The sequence below is a fragment of the Acromyrmex echinatior genome, chromosome 16 (genome assembly GCF_024713525.1).
Source record: "Acromyrmex echinatior isolate Ae372 chromosome 16, ASM2471352v2, whole genome shotgun sequence".
NCBI classification, from domain to species: Eukaryota; Metazoa; Arthropoda; class Insecta; order Hymenoptera; family Formicidae; genus Acromyrmex; species Acromyrmex echinatior.
Window position 1 is genome coordinate 7,612,090 of NC_141867.1, and position 24,189 is coordinate 7,636,278.

Sequence of the window (24,189 nt, forward strand, 5' to 3'; positions counted from 1 at the left end):
AACGTCAATGAGATACATGAATAATACATGGAGAAACAAGTCGGTGCGACAAGCATTGAGATCAGCCCCGCCCACTTTTACTCGCTCCCCATTGATCATATTGATGATTGTATCTACTCTGTAAATTTCTTGGAGTGAAATCTCACCTTTTTGGAGTGAAAAGTCATTCATGAAAATATCGCCATTCAAAATGGAGCGAAATTTCACTTTTCAAAAGAGTGAAATTGTTCACTCTTCATTTGGATTTATTCTTCAACTCTAAAAAGAGTGACTTTTCTCGGAGAAAGGATGTTTTGTAACCTAATCATAAAATTGCAGGCATTTTTTGACTAAGTCTTGAAATCTCCAAATACTTTATCTGTACAGGAATACAAACATATTAAAGATTGAAAACATGAATTTCGATTTATTACATTTTATTAACGTTTTCAGTAGAAATTAATTTCTTTCATTATCCTAAAGTATCTATACAAATACCTTAACTTCTGTTCGTATCCTTTTGATTTCTATTTTACGTATGTACAAATGTATAAACAGGCTTACTTCTGATAGATTCATTCCCGAGTTTGTCAAACATTTGACGTTGTTTATACACTCAAAATATAGTTAATAATTGGCAATTATAATAAATTATAAACGGCACTTGTACGAGAACAAGAACTGAGAAGGCGTTAGGCGTGATTTGGCGAGATTTCTGCACTTTAAGTTGGAGTGAAGTTTAGAGCATTAACAATTTCACTTTAAAAATAAGAATGAAACTTTTCACTTTTTGTCTTAGTGTGTAAGAATTCACTCTATTAAAATGAATATTTCCTCCACGTAGAGTGAACTGGTCAGTGACTCCAGGATTAGAGTGAAAATTTCACTCCAAAACATTTAGAGAGTATTTAGTCGTTTCGCGCAAACATCTATAATATAACAAAGCGACGTTTTTCGATCGGAAATCCGTGTTTCGCATACGCATCCGATTCTTGGAATTCGCGTTTTATGTCCCTTCGTTGGTCGGAAATATAACTTTACTCACTATAAGGCGATTTTCTGGCGCGCTGGCTAGAACAGCGGAACACCGGGATAAAACGGTTGCACTGCAAACGTACTGCATATATCGCTTTCTCTAGGAAGGGATACTAGAAAGACGCGAGTCTGAAGCACATCGGGCTCTAACTAATACGGTGGAAATTACTGTTCGCCTCATAAATCGATGCAATCCGCAATTTGCATCGGCGAGGCGCATCGTGAAGCCCCATTATTTCTCATGACATTAATATACGACGCATTAAAGTTTCTGCAGGCCGTATCGCTCTGACTTACTGAGGGTGCAGACCAGAACATTCAAGAATTCGCGCTTTATCAGAACTTAAATTTCTTAAGGGCTCCATAAATCGCGTCTATCATAACGCACATTATTCAACTTTGTTGGAACGAAGCCTATTTTTTTATTTTTCGTTATATAGAAACTGGCTATCCTTTTTTATTTCGATCAGCATCGGAAAATTGAATTCTGTTTTTCTTTTATTTTGTTCTTCGTTAAGTGGTAAATTATAAAACGCGTAATATTTATAAATATCGGTTCATATGATTCTTCAGAGTTGATCAAAAGTGCAATAGCGTGTAATTATCATTTTCTTACACCTTTCACTTTTGTTTTTCCTCCATATTAAGTAATTTAAAGTTGATCAAAAGCGTGATGGTAGCGCGTGTTATCATTTCCTTACATATTTCATAACTTTTTGCTCTGCTAAATTATTCAATATGAAGCGAAGAATTAAAATGTATAAGAAAATGATAACTACGCGGTATCGTGCTTTTGATCAACTCTGAAAATTTTGCCGACATATCACGCAAAAAGGTCTCTTATTTATATGTTCTATGTAATATATAATGTACAATATAATAACAACGCTAGAGAGCTGTGTTATCTGAAATACAGTCATTAGCAAAAATGGGATGTAATTGCGCATCTCTCGCAGTTGTTAATACGTACGTACTCGCTTATAAATCGATCTTATCACGTTCACTCCTCGTGCATGATACACGCAGCGTCGCTTGTTCTCTGATAAACTTAATTTCGTGCTATAAATAATTTCATGCTAATAACAAATTACTAAAGTAAATTGTAATTCTTCTATGCTGCTGCATCTCGATCGAGTCGATGCTGCGATGAGTTGAACTTTGTATTCCTCTCGCTGGAACGACTTCGATCGATCGCGGCAAAATCGTGACTTTGGCCGATACTCATAGTCGATTTTTATATTTAAGACCTTAAGTACAGTCTTAAGATGTCATAAGCCGATCACAGAGAGCAATATTAGCATCTCAAGATATTAAAAGATAGTCTTGAAATAAGAGAGGACTATGACAATCAGCCTTAGGGAAGACACACCGATATCATTCCTCTGTTGGAGGAATGACTTTTTTTCCTAACCATCCTCAGGAGAGTCCTTTTGATCCCCTGCGTTTGCGTATCGCGGACGATCCCAACGAATAGCTTGGTTCCTTCAGGCTCTATTACTTATGCAGTCTACGTTGCCCGGCTTGCTACGCCACGCCGCTTGCACGACCGCTTGCTTACCCTTCGTAACGTGTACTTTATTCCTTCCAGATGCGTTCACGCCGATAGCTACTGGCGATCCGCTCGTTTAACAGCGTAACAGCAGAGCAGCAGCGAGAGCCAGAGCGTGGTAAACGTGGAGCGAGAGAGAGAAGAGGGTAGAGGCAAAAGAAAGGATTAGGACTATTAGAAGGTCCGTCGAGAAGCAGGGGATGCATAGGAATGGAACGCGACGAAAATACGTCTGCCTTCGACGAGGGTGTTGCAAGAAAAGTAAGCAATATATTTGCCGTCAAAATATTATCCCACCAATAATCCACTCGGCGATCTTAACACCGAACTATGCGATGTATCTTTGATCGAATCCGCGCTCTCGACGTTGTCTATTCATTTTTTTTCTACTTGTTTATCAATCTGTTTAGTAGTTGAACAAAAATTTCGTACGTAAAATTATTTATCAAATTTTATTAAATTTCTGCGAAAATCTTTGAGGTTTAAAGTGCGAGAGTTACTAAAAAAAAAGTAAGTCTGGAAATAATAAATAGTAATCAAGCCTAAATAATTTCGAAAACTTTCATGAAATCAATTTAAGCAAACGTTAATACGTATAATCAAAACTGGACGCTAATTGTACTTTTTTAAATATTATCTTATTTTTCTAATTGTTTTATCAAGCGATTAGTCACTGTATTATTATGCTTGATAATATATTTAATGAATATTATAATAGGCTAAACAGAATACATTCTGTAACTTTTATCAGACTTTTTTCAGTATTATTTCTCAAAAAATGCGATGTGAGGAAAAAAGGTAAAAGGCAGGAATAGATTTGTAAAAAAAAGAAATGACGCATCTTATGATAAATACATAAGATAGAACAGCAACGACTTTTAAAAGTCGTTATATCCAGGTCGTGATCGATCGTTGATCGAAGTTTATCCTAAATGCCGGTTCCGATAACATTTTATTGATTCCATCGCTCTCCTTCTCGCGCAACCAGCGGGACACCGAAATATCAACGTGTCGACTTGATTGCCATAATTTGGACCCTGATTTTCATTGATAATGGATGCGTTGGAATCTCACCTAATTTTCTTCTTCTTTTTAAAGAACGTTAAGGATCTATAAAACATATAATAAAAGATGGCCATGAAAAAGGAACGGAGGCTGGAGCAAAACGAGAAATTTACGAATCGCACGAAACAGATAGATGTATTACAATAATTATAGCATGCAGAGATTTGATTAATTTAATTTAATGAAAGTATGAAGGTGACACTGAAGAAAAAAATTGGCTGCTGCAAATTAGATAGTAAAATATGGCATAGCATTTTTAATTGCCTGTAGAAGCTAATTTTTGGTTACAGCAGCCAATTTTTGGTTGTTAGCCTATCGAAATCCTATACTATTGTGAATAGGCTAACGTAACTTGCGAATAGGCTGCAACCAATTAAAAATGCTATGTCATATTTTACCATCTAATTTGCTGCAGCAGCCAATCCTTTTTTTCTGTGTATAAATCACACCAATTAAACAAAACCATTCTCAAATGACTGAAGCAATCGGACAACGTTCAGATCACGTTTAAACCACCAGTTCTCGTCCGATCACTGAAGTTAAGAAACGTTGAGCACGGTTAGTACTTGGATGGGTGACCGCTTGGGAACACCGTGTGATGTTGTCCCTCAATTTTTTATTTTTTGCTTAAGGAAAATTTTATAAAGAAGACGATTATATGATAAAATATTATTATTAAGAATTAACCATTGAGCCTGAGAAAAATTTTGTAATCATTTATGGGAGTCTACTCTCTAAAATTAAAATTAACGGTGGTTATTTAACTACACAGTAGTATTTATATGATTCTCTGTTAGAGTGTTGTAAGAGTACAGTTTTTAAAATAATTATAGATATCATTACAATTATTTGAAAACAAATATGTAACTAAATACAGATCTAGATATATATTTTTTAGATATTTCAATAAAAACGTTCTTTCGTGTATAAGTATATAATTATTTTTACTAATATTATAGCAGTATAAAAATAGATCTTCTCAAGAATCATAATTCTTTTTATCATAATACAATACAATTATAATCACAGATACCAAATATTTATCTCTCAGTGTATCGATTTATCTTCTGGAGATCAATATCGTGGATCCCAAAAAAAGTTATAAATTCATCGTCATCTATCGAAATGGCGCTATCAACGAACGTATCTCGTACAAGTAAAAAATCCGATCGCTTCTCTACAACAACGCGACAGTTTGAAAAGGGAACGAAGTATGCGTCTCTCCCTATCGAAGATAATACGACGAAGGTGCATCGCAGGAATTAGGAGGCGAGTGTATCATTGACACGCGCCTAAAACCGGTTTACTCCGCATTCGCGATGAACCGCAACGGCATTCGTTTCGCTCTTCGCCGGCAATGTTTCGCGATAACGAGGCGATTCTTCGTAGCTGCATGGGCGATTTAATAGAAGCAGCGATTAGAAAGAGGGATTGCCTGCGTTCCCGGCCGAAGGCACGATGCGGTGTCTGTTATATCTTGAGATGCGCGCGAGAGAAGCTAACCGCGCGAAGTCGATCCGCCACGCCGACCGCCAAACGCTCATAAAACGCCAAATCGAATGGCCGGAGGGAATCGTAAAGCCTCGACGGGCCCGGTAGCAAGAGATTAAATATAACTTTTTACGATGAGAACTGCGGGAGACCTGAAAGCGAAAGCCCATGGGGATGCTGTGTATCGGGACCATTTTCGAGCGTCGCACTCGTACGAGATGTCGTCCCTCGCAAGGCAAGAATTGGCGGCGTGTATGAAGAAAAAAAATCAGTGAAAGAGATGCGATTTCAAAGTTGCAATTCGTGCTACAACTTTGTAATCTCATGGGGCGAGAGTATAATAGCCGTCGTATTATTTACGAGTAGCGATTATTGGATTTCTTCATGATAAAGTGTTCTCTTTTCCGTTCGCTCGAGGTTGTGACAGGATCCTCGAAGAGGATTCTTAAGAATCTCAAATGCAACGTATCTGTAGAGAATGCAGTTAGATAACGAGGACATATTATCTCTTAATTTATCTCCCAGCTCGAAGAGAGAGAGGAAGATAGATAAGTCGATAAGTTTCTTTATTAACTATACGGCCGGACGTAAACAGTTTTATCATGATAGCAAAAGTTCTTCACGGCGTCTTAGTTATGTAGGCCTATCTATGTAAAACCTAATTGTAAAATCTTGTGTCCTCAATGATAAAAATAAATATAATAATAATTATATTTATAATTCTATGTAGCAAAAAGAATTTATGGTTATCCTCGAAAACAATTGTGATTTTAGATCTATATGTGTTATACACACACACACACACACACACACACACATACACACACACACACACACACATTTATAGTTTATACATTTATAGTTTTATGTACTACAGTTTTATATATGTATTTATAACTCTCTTTGTTTATTAAAAGAGGGTATATAGTGATTTGAAAATGAATTGTAATTTATAATCGCTTTCGGGGACAACTATATATATTCTTTTTAATATAAAACTATAAATATAAATTTACGCACATATCTATATGTATAATAATACTTATTATTATTATAACAATAATAACTATAAAAATAGGGCTCTCAATCATAATTATTTACATGCAATTATAATCACAGATATTATTGTATAATAATTTCTCAGAGTGCACACAATTAAGGCTTAAAAAATGATCTATGGCACTTTCGTGAGTGAAACAATAGTGACTGGCCTGAATAATATAAGAACTGCATTTTAATTAACATGAGATGGAGTCAACTTTATGTAATGTATACAATATTATCTTAAAGCAGAATAATTTGTTTTATCTATGTTGTTTCACGTGCCTCGCCTTGTAATACAGGCAGCGATAGAATCGAAAGAGATAAGAATCGCTGATGTTTGAAATTCTTGTTAAATTTCGTTTACGATTCGTGAATATCGCCACAGTGCCGGAATGCGAGTGCTCTCGTTGTTTGCGGGCTCTTAACGATGATTAATCTCAGCGGAAGCGATACGACAACACGCACGTTACCCGAGACCCGCCGCTATTTTGACACGCTATATACATTTTCGGGATGGAGAAATGGGTGGCTCACAGAGTGCTGCTTGCATCGCGACGATTTACTTGAAAATGACGGACGAAGGAATCTCCCACCCCCATCTTTACTTTTATTCGTGCGAGCGTGCTCATCTTGCGAGCTTTGCAAAGCAGTCGCAGCTGCATCGCGCGCGTCTCTCGTCGTATTTCGGGAAGGGAAACAAGCCGCGCAATCCACAAATTCTCGCACGAGGAGCGCATAAATTTCCGAGTAACCAAACGATTATGCCGCTCGGGTAATCGCCAACAGCTTGAATTGCGTATACAGTCCAGTCTTGACTCGGTACATTACGCTCTTTTCAGTACATTACACCTCGGTGGTTGAATTGGTAAAAAAGATACCTGTCACAAAATAAAGGAAATTCAGATTCAAATTCTAGCTGGGATATTTTTTGTGAATTTTTTTATAATGTTTTTTGAAGATGCTTATTAGTATCAATAATTAGTATCGTTAAATTTCTTGTCAATTTAAGGTTTCTGTCTATTTATTGCAATCATCTTGCATTGTGACGTTAGAATAGAAAAATTCTTACAAACTATATTAAAATGTGAATATTTTTGATAAAACAACATTTGCAAGAAATAAAATAGAGTTGTATAATATACTGAAAACTCTCTTTGTATTTCAATAATCAATAAATAATCATATGTTTGAAATTGAATTATGAAACAGAACTATGCAACTGTCGAATTAAAATAAATATAATTTTATTCTTATTTTACAATAAAAGAATTTTCGGTGTATTGTACAAAATATATCTACTCTATCAAATGTAAATATTGTTTTTTGTTGTCAAATATTTCTATTTTAATATATTTTGAAAGAAATTTCATTATTTTCTCACTTTTGACGTCATCAACTGAAAATTTATTATAAGCAAAGACATAGCCTTAGTGAAAATTTTTCACAGAATTTTTCATATAATTTTTCAGAATTTCTATGTAATTTTATAATTTTCTCACATTTTTTATACGAATTGGAACATTTCTCAGAAAGTCTACATCTTTTCTCAAAATTTTTCATACATGTTTTAATTATAAAATATCATAATATTTATAAGATTTTTTATAAGTGTAATTTCTGAAATGTTATAAAATCTAAAAAATTTTAAAATATTTTTTTTAAATTGTAAGATAAATTTCAGAATATTTCAGAATATTTCAGAATTCACTTGTATGAAAAATTCTGAAGGATGATGTAAACTTTCCGAATATTTCTGAGTATTTCTGAAAACTGTTTCAATTCGTATAAAAATTATGAAAACAATTTTCAGCAGAGAGAGCATAAGCAGCGCCATTCGTGTGTAAAATTTATCGATAAAAATGAGAGAAGGATAGGACGTGAAGACGGCTAGTCTTTTTCTATTCAACTAATCGTAATATGTTATAAAGAGAAAAAGATTGGCTGTGTCTTTACGCTTCTTCTCTTTCATTTTTGTTGACCATATTCGATATACTATTAATTTCGAATGGCACAGTTGATGCTCTGTCTGGTTGTGAGTGATAGGAAATCATATTTAGCCATATAGTTTATGACTCCAACTTCAATTAACTATTTCAAGATCAACAAATAATTGACGCAGTTTGCTTGAATTAGAAATTATAAATTTTACACAAAATATCATAAAGCATCAAGATTTACTTTAGCTTATTTATATTATTTATACTTTTTTTTAACCTTGAATCAATTCGGAAAGTTTTCCCTAGTAAAAATTCGCCGGTCGCGCGTCATCTCCGCTGCAACTTCTTAATCCTCGTCATTAAATTCGCAATTAGCGTCATGCAATAACGTCGTCAACGTGCTTAAGGTAGTAATTAAGAGATGTCTCCTCTCTCTGCATGCAGTCGTAAAAACGCTTCCCGCCATCGGCGGCAGTTGCTTTAAAAGGACCGCGCTGTGATTCGTAACACGTTGCGACCGTACGTAATACGCTCAGCCATCACCGGATGTGATCGGTCCCGCTACCGGAAGCGATGTGCCTTTCTACCGTTTGTGCACGCGTGTTCGGCGTGCGTTATTTGGCAACTATAGAACGATAAATCCTTTTGCCAATTTATACTTTGTCTTATAACGTCACTCCTGAATACGCGTCAATTAAAACATTTTTTAAATATTTATTTCCTTTAGGATAGACCGAGGCGAATCGAATCACAGAGCGAATCGGATCAATGTAAATTTTAAGACAGCTAGTCGTTATTTTTATTATTCTTTTTGTTTCAAACGAAATGTTTTTGAGACAAAAAAGTAATAAAATTAACTACAAATATCGTCTCGGTCTATCCTAGAAGAAATAAATTTTAAAATATATGTGTTCGTTCTGTGATCCGATTCGTCTTGGTTGCTACTCTACTTTTTAAATTTCTTGAGGTAAGATCTCACTCCAAAAGAGTGAAAATACTACCACTATTAAAATAGAAGATATTTTATACTTTTGAATAAGAGTGATAAATTTTCTTTTCTTTTTTTAGAGTAAGGTTTCACTTTTTTGGAGTGAATTTTACTCTAAAGGAAAGAATCTGACTCCTTTTTTGGAATGAATCACATCTAAAAAGAATGAAAATCTTTAATCTGCCACTCTTATTCAAGAATGCAAATGTGTTCACTCTTTTTCAACAGTGACAGTATTTTAATTCTTTTGGAGTGAGATTTTTACTCCAAGAAAAATTTAGAATAACAACTTGGATTAAATATAATCTTTTTAATATAATTTTGATATTCCAAAAATATCGCGAGTCAAGCGGCCGTGGGCAATTACGGATCAATGAATGTGCGATCTCACGAGTGAACAAGCACTTGCTTATTTCACCGAGAAATGACGTCAAAAAGTATCGCATGACGCGCGCGGAGCGGCGAAAGAACGCAAGCGACACGTGCGAGGAAGTGAACCAAATGCAGCGGTGTAATAATTTTCCTGGTGATCATTAGTGTCACGAAACGACGCAATAATAGTATAATAACGTAGACGGGCTTTTTCGAGGGTTAATTTTACGCGAGAATCTTCTTCGCGCGTCTCCGTGTCTCCGTTAATCGGACCGCCTGGCGCTCAAACACGATGGGCTAATTACAGGTGTCGAGCTAATTAACCGGTGTTGTCACGAGCGCGCTATTTATGCCGTACACGTCGACCAGCCAAGTCCGCCAATGTCCGTCATCGGCCCGTCTAATGGCGAACGAATAACAGTATTTTTCTTGCTTGCAGCCCCTGACACCCGCGAAAGGAGAACAGTTATGCGCCTCTCCTATGGCGAGCTTAGCAGGATGCACCGCGAGTGATGGCGACGGGAAAGCCGCGGACGTGGTGTGCATCGAGCGAGAAGTGCGAACCTTGCATCGCCTGGTGAGTCGTACATATCTTTGTTGTATGCATCTTTATATATTATGTGATGATCGCAATTGAATTTTTGATAAAGATATGTAATGTTTGGACATCGATCGAAGCCGAAAGTCACTTAAGGCTTCTGACTATTTACTATGTGTGCTTAAATTAATAACGAAAATATATAACAAAAATGTTTGATAAATATGTTAAAAAACAGAAATCTTTTTTCTTTAAAAAAAAAGTTAATTTTTATGTTTTTCTTTTAATTTGACAACTGCATATACTCATCAACTTGCATTATTCATCAAGAGAAAAATTTTTTTGTATTTATAACTATAATATTACATATTATTATAATTATGATTGACTATTATAGTATAAGTAATAATAACTATGTATAGTTCTATTAACTAATATATATGTTGGCAATAAAAAATGACTGTAATTATAATTATTATAATCATAAAAATGGTTGAAATTATCATAAAAAGTGTAATTATTTAAATCATACAATATCTGCAGAATATTGTATGTAATGACCTTTTTATTAATTCATATTTCAAATAATTTCCATACTACGAAAACATATTGGTTCTAGAATATTGCATCTTAGTACGATCCGGCCATGTTAAATTTTTTCTTCACTATAATCCATTGACAATTTTATATTGACAATTTTAATTACTTTCAATCTATCTCATGTGTCTTGCGTAATGAAATACTTAGCTAATTACATTTATTTCATATCCATTTTTATATTTTTTATTAAAAAGAATGTATTCAATATCTTTTTCATGCACTTGGCGTATATTTTTTCTTTTTTTAAAAAGATTTTTTTAGGTAGTAATTATAGTTATAAATATAAAAAAGTTTTTCTCTCAGTGTTTAGTTAAACTCCATTCAATTCTAAATATATATATATATGATTATCTATTTATTATAATACTAATAATAAAACACAAAAGAAATATTCAGTATATTTTCTATATCTATTTTATATCGCAAATATTATTTTAAAAATATTTACATTTTAATGCAAGTTTGCAAAAATTAAAACACACGTCCAAAATTTAAAATGTTATAATGTAATATCAGAAAATAAAATACAAACCATAACTCTTCTTTCGAGACGATTACAAAAGCGTATGAGAGCAGAATTCTAGACACTATTAGAGCATTATTCTATTCTCTTGGCACAATGTAAGAATTTTTTAACTATATTTTCTCGCTCTTCTTACAATTTAAAAAGTTAGCAGTAAGTAAACAGTAGCTTGTCAGGAGATTTTCGAACTTAGATTATGGAGTTTACAAAATTATCTAGTATGAAAACTATTTTAGTATTTATCATTAAATGATAATGTACAAATATCGAAGTGGAGGTTCGACCATTGATATCGTTCTATATTTTTTCGCGCGCAGGCAAATCTTCGTAAAAAATTAACTTAATCCGCGTTCGGATACCCGGTAGTGATCAATGAAAACTCGCCTAACTATAATACCCGGATTACGCAGAGAGTGCCTACAATGACTGCATTATAGTTATTGCTGTAAGAGTACGGATGCTGATGACAGCATTACCGTGATTGCCAGTTAACATAATGACCATCGCTGACCAGCGCGTCTACCAGTAACGCGTACGTACGAACTTTCTGGACACGAGGTCGACGACCCTTGACCTCGTACAAACTAGATACGAGCTAGATATTTCCTGAAAAGGAGAAACAATTGGCAATCGGCGAGTCCCGAACAGGGACTTGATCGCATTGTCAGGGGAATAGAATAATGCTTGTCCCCAGTTCTGCGCTCTCGATGCTCTCACTGCTAACAGCGATGTTGCGCTCGACTCGAAAGGAAAATTTTTGCTGGATTATGCTTTATATTCTTTATATTACATTGTAATACTTTAAACTTCGAATGCGCTCTTTAATTCTTGCAATTTTTAATTTCGTTTTCTCACGCTTATATACGATTATTACTCAATTAAAAATGGTTGCAATTATTATAATTTAAGTATAATTTAAAATCAATTTCAGTGCCAGCTATGTATATATTTGTTTGATAGAACTATATAAACAATTATTTTTATTAACATTATAGCAGTAATAATTAAATCGTGCTCCATAACGACGACAATAATAATAATGGCGATAATAATGAAGGGCTCATAAAAAAAGTACTCTGTGCTGGGATGAAGATTCAGCTATTCTTATGTATTTTGAGTCGCTGAATTATCGCACTTAAAAAAAAAATATAGTCAATTTTAATAAATATTTAATTGAATACTGCTAACTAAATATTTATTAAATAGAAAGTTATATTTATTTGATACAAGAAATGTTAATTTGATTTAATAATCTTTTTTTATTGAACAAATATTTACTTACTGTAAGTAAATGTTTAGTTGGCAATATTCAACTAAATACATATTAAAATTAATTATTTATTAAAATTAACTATATTTATTAAAATAACTAATTATTTATTAAAATTAACTATATTTTTTTTCAGTGCGGGATCACGCTAATCAATTACTGATTTGACTTGATATTCGAGACATTACTATATTTTCTGATAAAGATTGAACTCCTAATCATAATTATTTTATTATTCAATTATAATTACAAATGTCACTAATGTTTTTTTTTTTAGTAAATTATCCGAAAAAAACATAACCCATTGGAAAAATTGCGAGGCTACACTGCCAATAATGATAATATAATTATCATCTATTAATATAGGACGGACAATTGATAAGAAACATTAATATACTGCGTAAAATTAATAATTATACATGCTCGCCTGGTGGTTGATGATGTATAATTACACGTTTTTATAATCCGACATTACCTCGAGCGGCTCATCTGTTGTAATGTCTCTTTAAAAATTATCTTTCAGCTTTTACCGTTAACTCTTCCGAAAGGAGGTTAACATGATTCTCGATGTAATCAGCATTAACAAGCGAAACGGTTTCATGTTCGGTCACGGAAGATATTCGCGAGAGCGCAAATTGGACGATGAGACCCGCGCGCACTCGAGATAAATAAATATTATGAGGGGCGGGTTATGTGATGCGGGTATCGTGGAAATCAGCTGTGGTCATCTCTCGAACAAACTCTCATGAGTCTTTATATTTTTTTCCACCGTCTTATTCGATGAACGAGGCACTCGTCAAAATCGATCGCGTAGCCTCGTAAAATGAAAATTTGAACGAGAACTGGGCTTTACTGATGGATCCACTAGAGGGAGAATAAGGGCTATCTTCCCTCTTCCCCCTTAGAATCTCCCTTTTTAAAAATATTGGAAATGTTATATATATTTTTAATTTCCGAAATGCATAATTATAATCTTGATATTAAAAATATTTTTTTATTCAAGAAACTCCTAGATATAAGAAACGTAGATTCTGTTATATTATTCTTCTTTTATGTTGATATAATTTTAAAACGTTTTATGAATTATACATTTAAATAATATTTTTTCAATGTAATAATTTAATATTTTACTTTTTCATATTTGACCTTAAAAAAAATTCATTTGCAACGTACCAATGGCCTCTTCTTTGACACATTTCTGAATCCGTCAATGGCTTTACTGTGATAGAGAGTATAGAGTGTTCAGTTATATAATTTTTTAATCGATTATTGATTAGTACAAAATTATTTGCTAGTAAAGATTCAATTAATATTATTTGTCACGATATCTCAGTTGTGTGCTATTATGTAAGATTTTATTTTTCGACACAAATTCGCCGGTGCCGCGATGTCGCGTTCTCAGACCGAGCTTTTTCCGGTCTGGCTGATACTCGTTTACATCTTGCGTTTACATCTCGCCTGTCGACAGTATATACATGGTCACTGTTTCGCACGTGCCACGATATAAACGCGCTGTCATGGCTGAGACCATCGCGATAATCGAGTGGTCGATCTTGTCTCAATTGAAAAATAGATCAATAAGATCGAAGTACCGTGTATTATGTGAATATTGATCTGGGATTACAGAGTTCTACTTTGTCATATTTAACACCAATTTAATCATTTAGATGTATATATAGACTAATATCTATGACATTAATAAAAAGTAATTGTGAGATTGTAATTTTTTAGAAAATTATTCTCACAATAGTCTTGTTTTATCAGTTATTAATAGGAACACAGTATATATATATGTATATATTTAAAAAATATAAGATAACATGAATCGGAATAATTTTTTGAGATACTTTCCAAGTCAAAATTTGGAAACTTTTAAAAAATTGACATTCTTGGGATTACTTACTCAAACATTCATAACAATATTTTTTTTAAACAGTAATTCTTTAGTAATTATCCAGTAGTAATTATTGAATCTAAATTATTCTTAAAAAAAATTGTTATCGATATTTGAATAAGTATGTAATCCTAAAAATATCAATTTTTAAAAAGCCTTTCCAAACTTTTGGTCTAGAGTGTACATTAAAATATTGGGTCATTTAAAAAGTATCCGCGGTTTTTTGTTCAATTTTTGAATGAAAAAACCGCGGATACTTTTTAAATGACCTAATAGAATAGAAAAATGATTGTAATTAAAAACCTCTAGAAATATTGTAATATTTTTTATTGATATTGCTGATATAAAACACTTATTCTATATATGACGAAATAACTGTTCGACATGTTATAATTTTGTGACACGCTAACGATAACGGCCACACTGCGTGGTAATAGACTCCGTAAAATGCAGACTCTCCTTTTTTTACGTATCCGTGGCACGCTGCTTTCTTAGCCGTGTCTCCAGTAACAAATTCAGCTTCCCTCCCTTTTCTCAACCCTTCTTTTTTCCCGAGAGCGAGAACGAGGTATAGCAGTGCGGCGCGCGCGACGTGCTCCAAAAATACATCGCGCCGGAATATGAAACCAGAAGTAACCAGTGGCAAGGGCCGGCTCCGGCATCTGGCACGACCGACAAAATATAATAACATAGCGCGCGTGCACGCTGCGTGTACCACGCACGCACTCACGCACGCACGATAACCCGCTCCTGGATAATCTCGAGGATCGTGCGTGCGATCGGTGGCGACGATTTGATCCACATCCTTTTCTTGACGTGTTAACAATTTTTTTTTTAAAGATGCTTTTGTGAAAATATTTAATTTTTTCTAATTTTAACGATAGATTGTTGATGCATTATTTACTTATTTTTTTTCGTACGTGGAAGAAATGGTTTTGCTGAAGTATCTGGAACTTCAACTAGATACACATCTAAAAATAATTTTACTCAACCATCGAAATAATATATGTAGGACATAAATAATATTAATTAAATTAAAATAATTAAGCCAAAATAATTATGTACCTCAAGCTAGTTGCTAGAATGTCATAACTTTTTGTGGCATTGCTCCCTTGAGAAATGACAATGGAATCGATATCGAATCGACGTCGAATTTAATGATTTCGACTTGATGTCGATTCCATTGTCGTTTCTGACTGGGTCATTATTGAGCATCGTGCATAATTATTTTTATGGTCTAACAAAATTATTATTAAATCAATATCTATAGCTAAATTTTAGATACTCCAGTAAAACCGTTCATTCCATGCAATTCCCCATTTCAGAAACTTGTTTTGTATTTTCATTATCGAGATATTTATTTGTCGAAATTAAAGTCGGATTGTCAACGATCAACTTACGTGTAGTGTCGAAATATAAACGAATGTCTATTCTGGACTCGAACGAATCCGTGCGTTCCGCGAGTCGATTCGATGTGCTCGTCTGGCATGCACGCTTCCGGGATGTTGCCGAAGGATATCGCCTTCCATCTCAGTACTTTTTTATCTTCCTTGTACACGCGACACCTACGGGAACGAGCTTCCGGATGAAAGCGTGATCGCATTTCTGCATCGAGCTGAGAGGATCCGTCGAGGTTACAAAAATACAGTCGACATGATCCCAGCTCGAAATAGATGACTTAACGTGTTACAATCGCATTAGTCATTTCTCTAGTCTAGAATTAGCAATAAGATAAGAAGAAAGATTTAAGGAAGTAGAATCCTTCGACATTTCTCGACATCTAATTTATGGCATGCGATCCACATTCCTTTATATAATTTACACTCTTGAACGGTCGATATTAACCACGTTAAAGTTACTAATGCCACTATATAGACTCGCACGAAGATCGACGTCGAACTAAAAATAATAAAAGAAAAAAACGATGGACGATTCGGTTCAAGAGTAGCGCAAAAATAGCCGCGGTCGGCTCGTAAAATCTCATTTCCTTGACGGTATTATACCGCTAATTGCTAGGAAATCCGGGAAGCCGCTTGCAGGTAAATCCGGCAAAAAGCCATTCGCGCGAAAGCAAGCAACGAGACCAGAAAACATCTACGATGACCAATTCGTTCGCGTATGTCGGCCACGCCATTGTTGCATGGTTATTCGCATTGCGGAAACTACGGGGGAACGGCTAGAATTATAGTTGTAAATCAATCTCCGCGGTCGTTAACGCGGATTCCGTGATTCTAATGAGTAAAACGAAATGAATGTATTACATATGTACTTCTAATTGCGTTTCTGCTAAAGAATACTTCGTCTCGAGGCGCAAATAATATTAGGTGTTGGAATTAATTCGTAGCGTTTTTTAATGAAAGAATGTTATTTATTTCACATGAGCATTAAAAAATACATTAATGAAAGTACTTCCCATCACTTGTAAAACGCTACGAATTAATTCCAACACCTAATATAATTTAATAAATGGATCTAAAGAAGGAACATATTGTTGGAGTATGCGGTGCGAACAAACTTAAAGATTTAATAATTATCAATAATTAACGCCAAATTATAATCCTATTACACTGATTGTGAGAAAAAATATTGGTATTTGTAACTATAATTACATGTTACCATAAGTATGATTATTACTGCTATAATGTTGATAATAATAATTCTATGTGTAGTTTTGACAGCAAATATATACAGTTGACAACTGAAAATGACTATAATTATAGTTATTATCATAAAAATGATTGCAATTACTATAAATTATATATAATTAAATTATATGTTGCCTGTATGTTTTGTATTTTTTTTATAGTGAATGGAATAATGAAAAAATAATGCAATGTACTACTTATATATATTAATATAATAGTTAATTGTTTGAATTATATGTTAATATATATAGTTAATATGTGAACAATAATCGTTTAAATTATGTTTAATAATTTTGATTTCAAATTTATAATCAGCAATCTGCTAAACTATTAGATGCAAATAATTATTCAAATTGCATAAGCGGTCCTCAAAGCATTATTTATCGGATTAAGTTTCTTCCTTTTTATTGTAACTATTATTCTTGTATAAAGTAGCCAATATAATAGGTGACTTATCGATTTTTTGTGACTAAAAACGAATCCCTAAATGAAATTGATCTATATTATTTCACGTTTTTGAATCCAGAAATACCATTTCCGGCACTTTTATTCAATTTTTTTTCAAAAACATAATGTGAGATAGAGATGTAATTGTTAACCATTCGCGATTTCAGGATCTGAAAGTTTTGAGTACCGAAACGAGATACAATCACAGATCCGTATCTTAGACTCTCTTCGTGCAATGTGATGGCGTGACTCGAAGCAATACAATTGCAGCATGGAGCCACGACTTTACGCTCGAGTGATCATGCGGATCAACGTTACGATGGATCAATGAAGCGTTATCGATCACTCGCGAATCCTCGAGTAGCCGTGATCGTCTAGTGGTTAGGACCCTACGTTGTGGCCGTAGTAACCCAGGTTCGAATCCTGGTCACGGCAATGTTTCACAAACGAAGGGGATTTTAATTTTTTTGTTTTAATTAGGCTGACGCTATTTTGAAGCGTTACTATTCTCATGTAACTCATTGAACTCTACACACTGGAAAACTAGATTATGTGATTTATTTAATATAAAGGGTGTCCACGAATCATATAGCGCTCTATTCCTGATAAAAAACTGAGTCGAAAAAGTCTCTATTATTTTGGAGCTTTCGTGATAGTTAACAGTTGGGCGGTCGGATATGCGCTTCGGTAATCTTGAGAAATTAATATTTGGTCAATCATTGCGAAAATTATAACATTATAGAAGACTTTTCGATTTAATTTTTGATCAGGAACAGCGCTATATGATTCGTGGGCGGACTTTAAGAAAGAACACCCTGTATATTTCTCTGAATGACCGACATTTATATAATTTCAGGCTAAATCTATTTTTTATATAATTAATTATCTATGAAAACGTGTGTGCGATGAGAAATTTTACAATAATTCAGTTTCTAAGAAAAATATATAAGTGTACAGCACAAATAAAAGAGATCCCCCTCCAAATTCAAGTACTGCTTGTACTGTCGTCGACAGATTTTGTTAGTGCAACGTGTCTTAAATCGCATGAATTCAATGTTTCAATCTTACGCGTACACGTTCTTTAAGATTGTGATTGCATCCGTAACATATACACGTATCTAATAAAAAAATCTTTTTTAATTTTAATTTTAATTGTAAAAACTCACAAATTTATAAATGTGAATTTACATAAAATTTTACATAATACTTATGTAACCATCTAACCGGGGTAAACCGCTGAGGGAGTTAAATTGCTTGGCAATTTGATAATTTGATCTTAGGCGTCTAAGAAAAATCTTAAAAATGCTGATAAATATATTAAAATTTATAAATAATTTATTGCAAAGAAATATTATCTTTTTGAATCGGTCCATATCGAAGTATCGAATATATTACTCTCTTTCTCTTTTCTGCGAGCATTTTAAGTTTTTAGACTGTTTAGCTTCAACTGCTGTAGGCTCTTTTCAGTTGGAAAAGCTTGTAGTGAAAATAATTAAAACTTCTTTATAAATTTATGAGTTATTAAAAAAGATTTTTTTATATGATACTTGTGTATGTTACGGATGCAATCACAATCTTACGCGTACACGTTCTTCGTGCAATTCGTTATTTAAAATTATTTGAAATTATCTCATTTTCTAAATCATCTAATTGTTTGATTATGTTAATTATGTTTAACTATACAAAATTTTATTTTTAATAATATTCTATTCAAATGTTCAAAAGTATTAATTATCGCTGGTTATTTTTATCGAGATGTATATTTAAAATAAATTGCAAGTCCGAATATAATTAAATTAATATATTTTGAAAAAAATACATTTTTTTCATATGAAAATAATTTGTTAACATATTCGGGAGTTAGTTTAATAAATTGTGGATTTACACAAAATTTTACATACTATTTATGTAACGATCTAACCGGGATAAACCGCTGAGGGAATTAAATTGCTTGGTAATTTGATAATTTAATCATAGGCGTCTTAGAAAAATCTTAAGAATGCTGATAAATATATTAAAATTTATAATTTATTGCAAAAAAGTTTCAGTGCAAAAGATATTTTCATGCAATGGTCCTATTGCTGTCAAAACTGTTGCTAATATATAGACTTTTCCATCATTCAAGATTGTAGCTAGTAAAGTTATTCTAATTATACTTAAAATGGGAACAAGATATAGTACAAACTTTTGTAATTTATATAATTTGCTTTTCGGTAATATATTCTCATTAATTTCCGTTCCATACTTGCAATATATCCAAAGTTGGATCGATCCAAAAATATAATTAAATATAAAAAAATATAAAAAATTATACCAGTACAGATAGTATCCATGAAACATTTAGACACGCCGTGGTCTATCCAGATATCGTCAAAATTTATGTTTGGTGGACAATATCTCATCGTAATCATATTACTAGACATTCATGAAACATGTCTGAAGATGTATTAGCAAAGGAAAATTAGCTTTACAAATTGAATCGTGATCTTCTTCTAAAAGCATGAAGTAATGAAAATTTGTTGAAAATTAGGTTCAAGGATATTTAAAAGAAAATGAATTTTAATAAATATATAAAATATAAATGACCGACTTAATTAAACACATTCAAGAATCAGAGGTTCGCTATTTAAAATCAAAGAAATACTCTGAATTTTACAAAAAATTTTTAAAATATAGAAAGAAATTATAAAAAGTTATTATGTAAATGTGGGAAATATTATACATATACTAATTAGAATTGACATTTAAATTCAAATTTACATAAAAAGTTAATAGCAACACGCTAATATTGAAAAATTTTTTTTATAATAAATTATTTGCAAAAATGGAGGAACTAAATAAATTAAAGTTATCTCAATTATATGATATAGTGAGAAATTATAGTGAGAATTTAGATATCCCATACATTAAAAGACATAGAAAGGCAGAATTAATAAAAGAAATTATTAGAATATATTAAATTAAGAAAAAAAGAAAGCAAAGGGAAATAAGAAAATTAATGAAATATTTTCTTTTGATGATGAGATATTTGTTAAACTAAAGAAAAATCGAGTAAATAAGATAAAATGAGACATGTGATAAATATGTTAAAGGAACCCAGCTAGCGTTTCATAAAGCAAAGCATAATCCTGAACTTGATTTTATTTTGGTTGAAGTTGCTTATAAAGGAAAATTATTAATATTAATATATCAACATAATAATCACGAAGGAGATTTAGATATACGATCTTATATGAATTTAATAAAAGAGAAAGCTATTAATATTGTTAGAAATGCTTTAAATCTTCATAAGAATATTAAGATTAATTTAGAACTGGAATGCGATTTTAAAGCGATTATGGAAGCTGAAATTACACACAAGTTTCAGTTATCTAATATTATATTATGAGGGAACTTAACCCATTTAGACCATGGAAACGATAGTTTTGATACCTATTAGAATGAACAAAAGGATTTATTCACAGCAAGATGTGATGAACTATAGAATAAAGGCTCAGGCTGGACATTGAAGACAATAAACTATTCAAGACAATAAACTATTTAAAAATCAATATAAACAAATACAAATAATACCGTTAAGTGAAAAATTATATATAGAACTTCCAGAATGGATTAAAGAAAAACAAGTATGTATCAATGTAAAAAACAATGATAATGATTGTTTTAGATATTCAATTCAATGTGCATTGTGCATACCCAAAAAAAGGACCCACAAAAGGCTTTAAAATATAATACATAAAAATATAAAAATTTGCTAAAGGAATTAATTTCCCAGTTAAGATTCAAGATATAAATAAATTTGAATAGAATAAAATTACAGTATTCAGTTTTGAAGGAAAGACCTTTTATTTACTATATTATAACAAAACTCAGAATTATGAGAAAAATATTGATTTATTGTATTTTGGCTTTAAAAGCGCTAAAGAACTGCTAAAGAATACATCCGCATAAACACTTTTTAGCGCTTTATAAGCACTGCTGTGTTACGTGGGTAATTATTATTTATTAAACGCTAAGAAATAATAACGTTTTGTCATTAAATGGTGTCATTATAGATAAAAAGTACTCATTTTCTCGCTTCTGAGGTGTAAAAAATCACTCCAGATAAGTATTCCTGAGTGAATGAAATTCTTATTCTGAATTAATAATTTTATTCACTCATTTCTGTTTCAGTGAAGATTAATACGCATATTTCATACAAATTAAATATTCTGTATGAAAATTTGTTTCGAACGAGAAGCGCGATACTCAGACAAGTATAATTATTCCGTTATGAATCAACGACGACGCATGCCGGTCATTATCGCGCATTAAAATGTAAACTACATGCAGCAGGTCGTCATAGGGATTTCGAGCAGCGGTTCTCATTATTAAACAGTAGCAAAGTTGATTAGGTTCTCACGTATTAATGGGAACGATGCACGGTTTTCAATTTTCTTTGGTTCGAAAGCTAGATTATCTAGTCAAGTAGAATTACTTGAGTAAAATCATTTTATACATGTTTGACGCCTCATTATCGACATCGCTAAACCATCATCGATAATGATAATCGATTAAGCAACTGCCGGTGTTGATCACGAGAATCTCATTTTTAAAGGGAAAAATTCTATTTTTTAAAAACGAGTATATACAACGTTGTCGAGAAAGAAGTGTAAACGTGATAAAATGTATCGATTAGCATCATTTAGCTTTAATTAAACCGTTAAACTTAATGGCATCAACGAACGAAAGAGCCGACTCATTAATGAATCAATTCTAACAGTCATTGAAGATCGAACAAGCAGCCGATTTCAATAATATGGTTCAAAATATTCTTGAGACTTCCATCGATTAGTCTTCAATAACCACACTGGGACAATGATTTTTCATATTTTATTTATGTTATAGCCATTATCTCTATTTAAATTTTTAGGGTGTTTTTGTATCTCTATGACTTCTCTATACTTGGAAAGTATGATGTAATAATGGCTATTGTGGTCTATTTTGTACATCAGTATTTGATGTCCTGTTTCGATGTTGTGTTTTGATAACGCTGATTGCGTGACGTGTTTTAGCCTGACATCACGTTGGTTCTTTTATCCGTAGGTTAACCATTTTTCTAGTTTCTCCAATGTATACTTTATCGCAGGAACAAGATATTTTGTATACTCCGGAGCTAAGTGGAAGTCTTTGATTTTTAGGATTTTCTATCTTTTCGAGTTCTATCTTTTTGAATGGTTTGAAGATAGTTCGGATATTGTATTTAATATCCTGTCAATTCGATCTATTATTCCTTTGACATATAGAAGAATGAATAGGATCCTATCGTTTGATTCAGAGTTATGTCAGAGATCGTTATCTTGTTTGCATTTATTGATTATTTTGATTATGTTTTTTTTCGTGTCCATTTTTTTGTAAAGCTCTAAATGAATTCTGTCTGTATTTGATGTTCTTTTTCCAGAGATGGTGAAAGCTCTATATAAGTGAATTAATTGCAGAATGTTTTTGTGCTGGGTGCGACTCGACATGTAGATATCTATCTGTGTGAATTTCTTGCAATAGATTGCATGCAGACTCTTGTTTCACATGCAAAAAAATACGAAGATAATAATCTTCGAAATAAATTTTCTGAGAATTTTTTTTATTTTAACGCAGTGTATTTTACTGCAATATCTTGGTTCTTACTAAAAATGAATACTTCTCAAATATATTTTATATACTCAATGGTACATCTACGAAGTTATAATTTCCATTAAGAAATAATAATAAAATTATTGAAATAAATAAAATTTGGATAAAATAGAATTTGATCAAAATAAAATTTGATATATCTTAAGACAGTTAATTAAGTCCCTCTCTCTCTCTCTCTCTGAATCTTTCATGCTGCGTGAAACTTGTTTTCGCAAGCAACAATTATTATTTTATACTGAAATAGTAATTACATTTGACAGTAGTTATATTATATATCGTACATGTCAATTTGAGGTGCCTAAGTAACAATGACTAATAGTTCCGAGACGCCATTAAGATAATTTAAATAAATCGTAAAAAATATTAATAATGGTCAATAAATTCAACGTATCAATATTGTTCGACAATAACATATTATAGCTTATTGTAATGAGGAAATGCAAACGACGTCAAAACTGCAACATTAATGGTGATTCAGAAGTATTTTTGAGAATTTTACAACGCGACATGGCGAGTAGGCGGGAACATGACCATTAATGAATTTAATCCTTTTTTACTGTACGAGACATACATAAATAATACAGCCGCGTGCGGGCAATTGATCTCAATAAAACGAAAGTGAGATCCAACGGGATTCTGCACAACGATCACTCGAGAGCAGGTTTATTCACTCGTCCTTTGATTTCTTTTGCGTCCGCTTTTGCTCATGTCGTATAAAAATATTTCATCGGAAAGTCGTGCGTCCCCAAAGAAGGGGGAGGTAAGAGTCTCTTTGCATGGAAAGTCGTAAAATATATTTTAAAGCAGGAAATTTTTGTTTCATACTGTAGAAGAGACATTATTTTTTAAACTTTTTAACAAATTTGTTAATAACTTTTTAACAAATAACGAGCGACGGCTAAAACTTGTTGGAAGTTACTTAGGTTGATGATCTTGACATATGTCAAGATCAAGGTCGTCAACGAGTACTCCCCTTTTCTGCAGTTTTATCTATCTCATATACTATTTATGCCAAGAACAGGTTCGTGACACTTCTGTTCAATTAAAAGCAACACATTGAGAAAAATATGGTTGCAATTATCAGAATTTAACTATAATTAATCATTATTTTTCATGTCAACATATATTTGTTTAAAAGTAAT

The 24,189-nt window shown here is 32.6% G+C and overlaps 1 protein-coding gene and 2 non-coding genes across 5 annotated transcripts in view; all 3 read left to right on the top strand.

The window, feature by feature from the left end:
* The window catches only part of LOC147907109 (uncharacterized), a 105,374-nt gene that overhangs the window by 42,282 nt on the left and 38,903 nt on the right, over positions 1–24,189 (top strand). For 2 of the 3 annotated variants that reach the window (XR_015547815.1, XR_015547816.1), the window contains 2 exons: positions 2,603–2,824; positions 9,900–10,037. Coding sequence is in view for 1 of the 3 variants with exons in the window: in XM_087414815.1 (XP_087270941.1) it covers positions 2,774–2,824; positions 9,900–10,037; positions 17,545–17,598 (243 nt within the window). In the remaining 2 variants the exon portion in view is untranslated. Of the gene's footprint in view, positions 1–2,602; positions 2,825–9,899; positions 10,038–17,544; positions 20,203–24,189 lie in introns of those variants that run through there. The other variant, XM_087414815.1, reaches the window with a different exon arrangement.
* Positions 4,117–4,235, top strand: LOC147907110 (5S ribosomal RNA). The gene has a single exon (XR_015547832.1). It is a non-coding gene; the product is annotated as a 5S ribosomal RNA (ribosomal RNA).
* On the top strand, positions 17,741–17,812 carry TRNAH-GUG (transfer RNA histidin (anticodon GUG)). Its single transcript has one exon. It is a non-coding gene; the product is annotated as a tRNA-His (tRNA).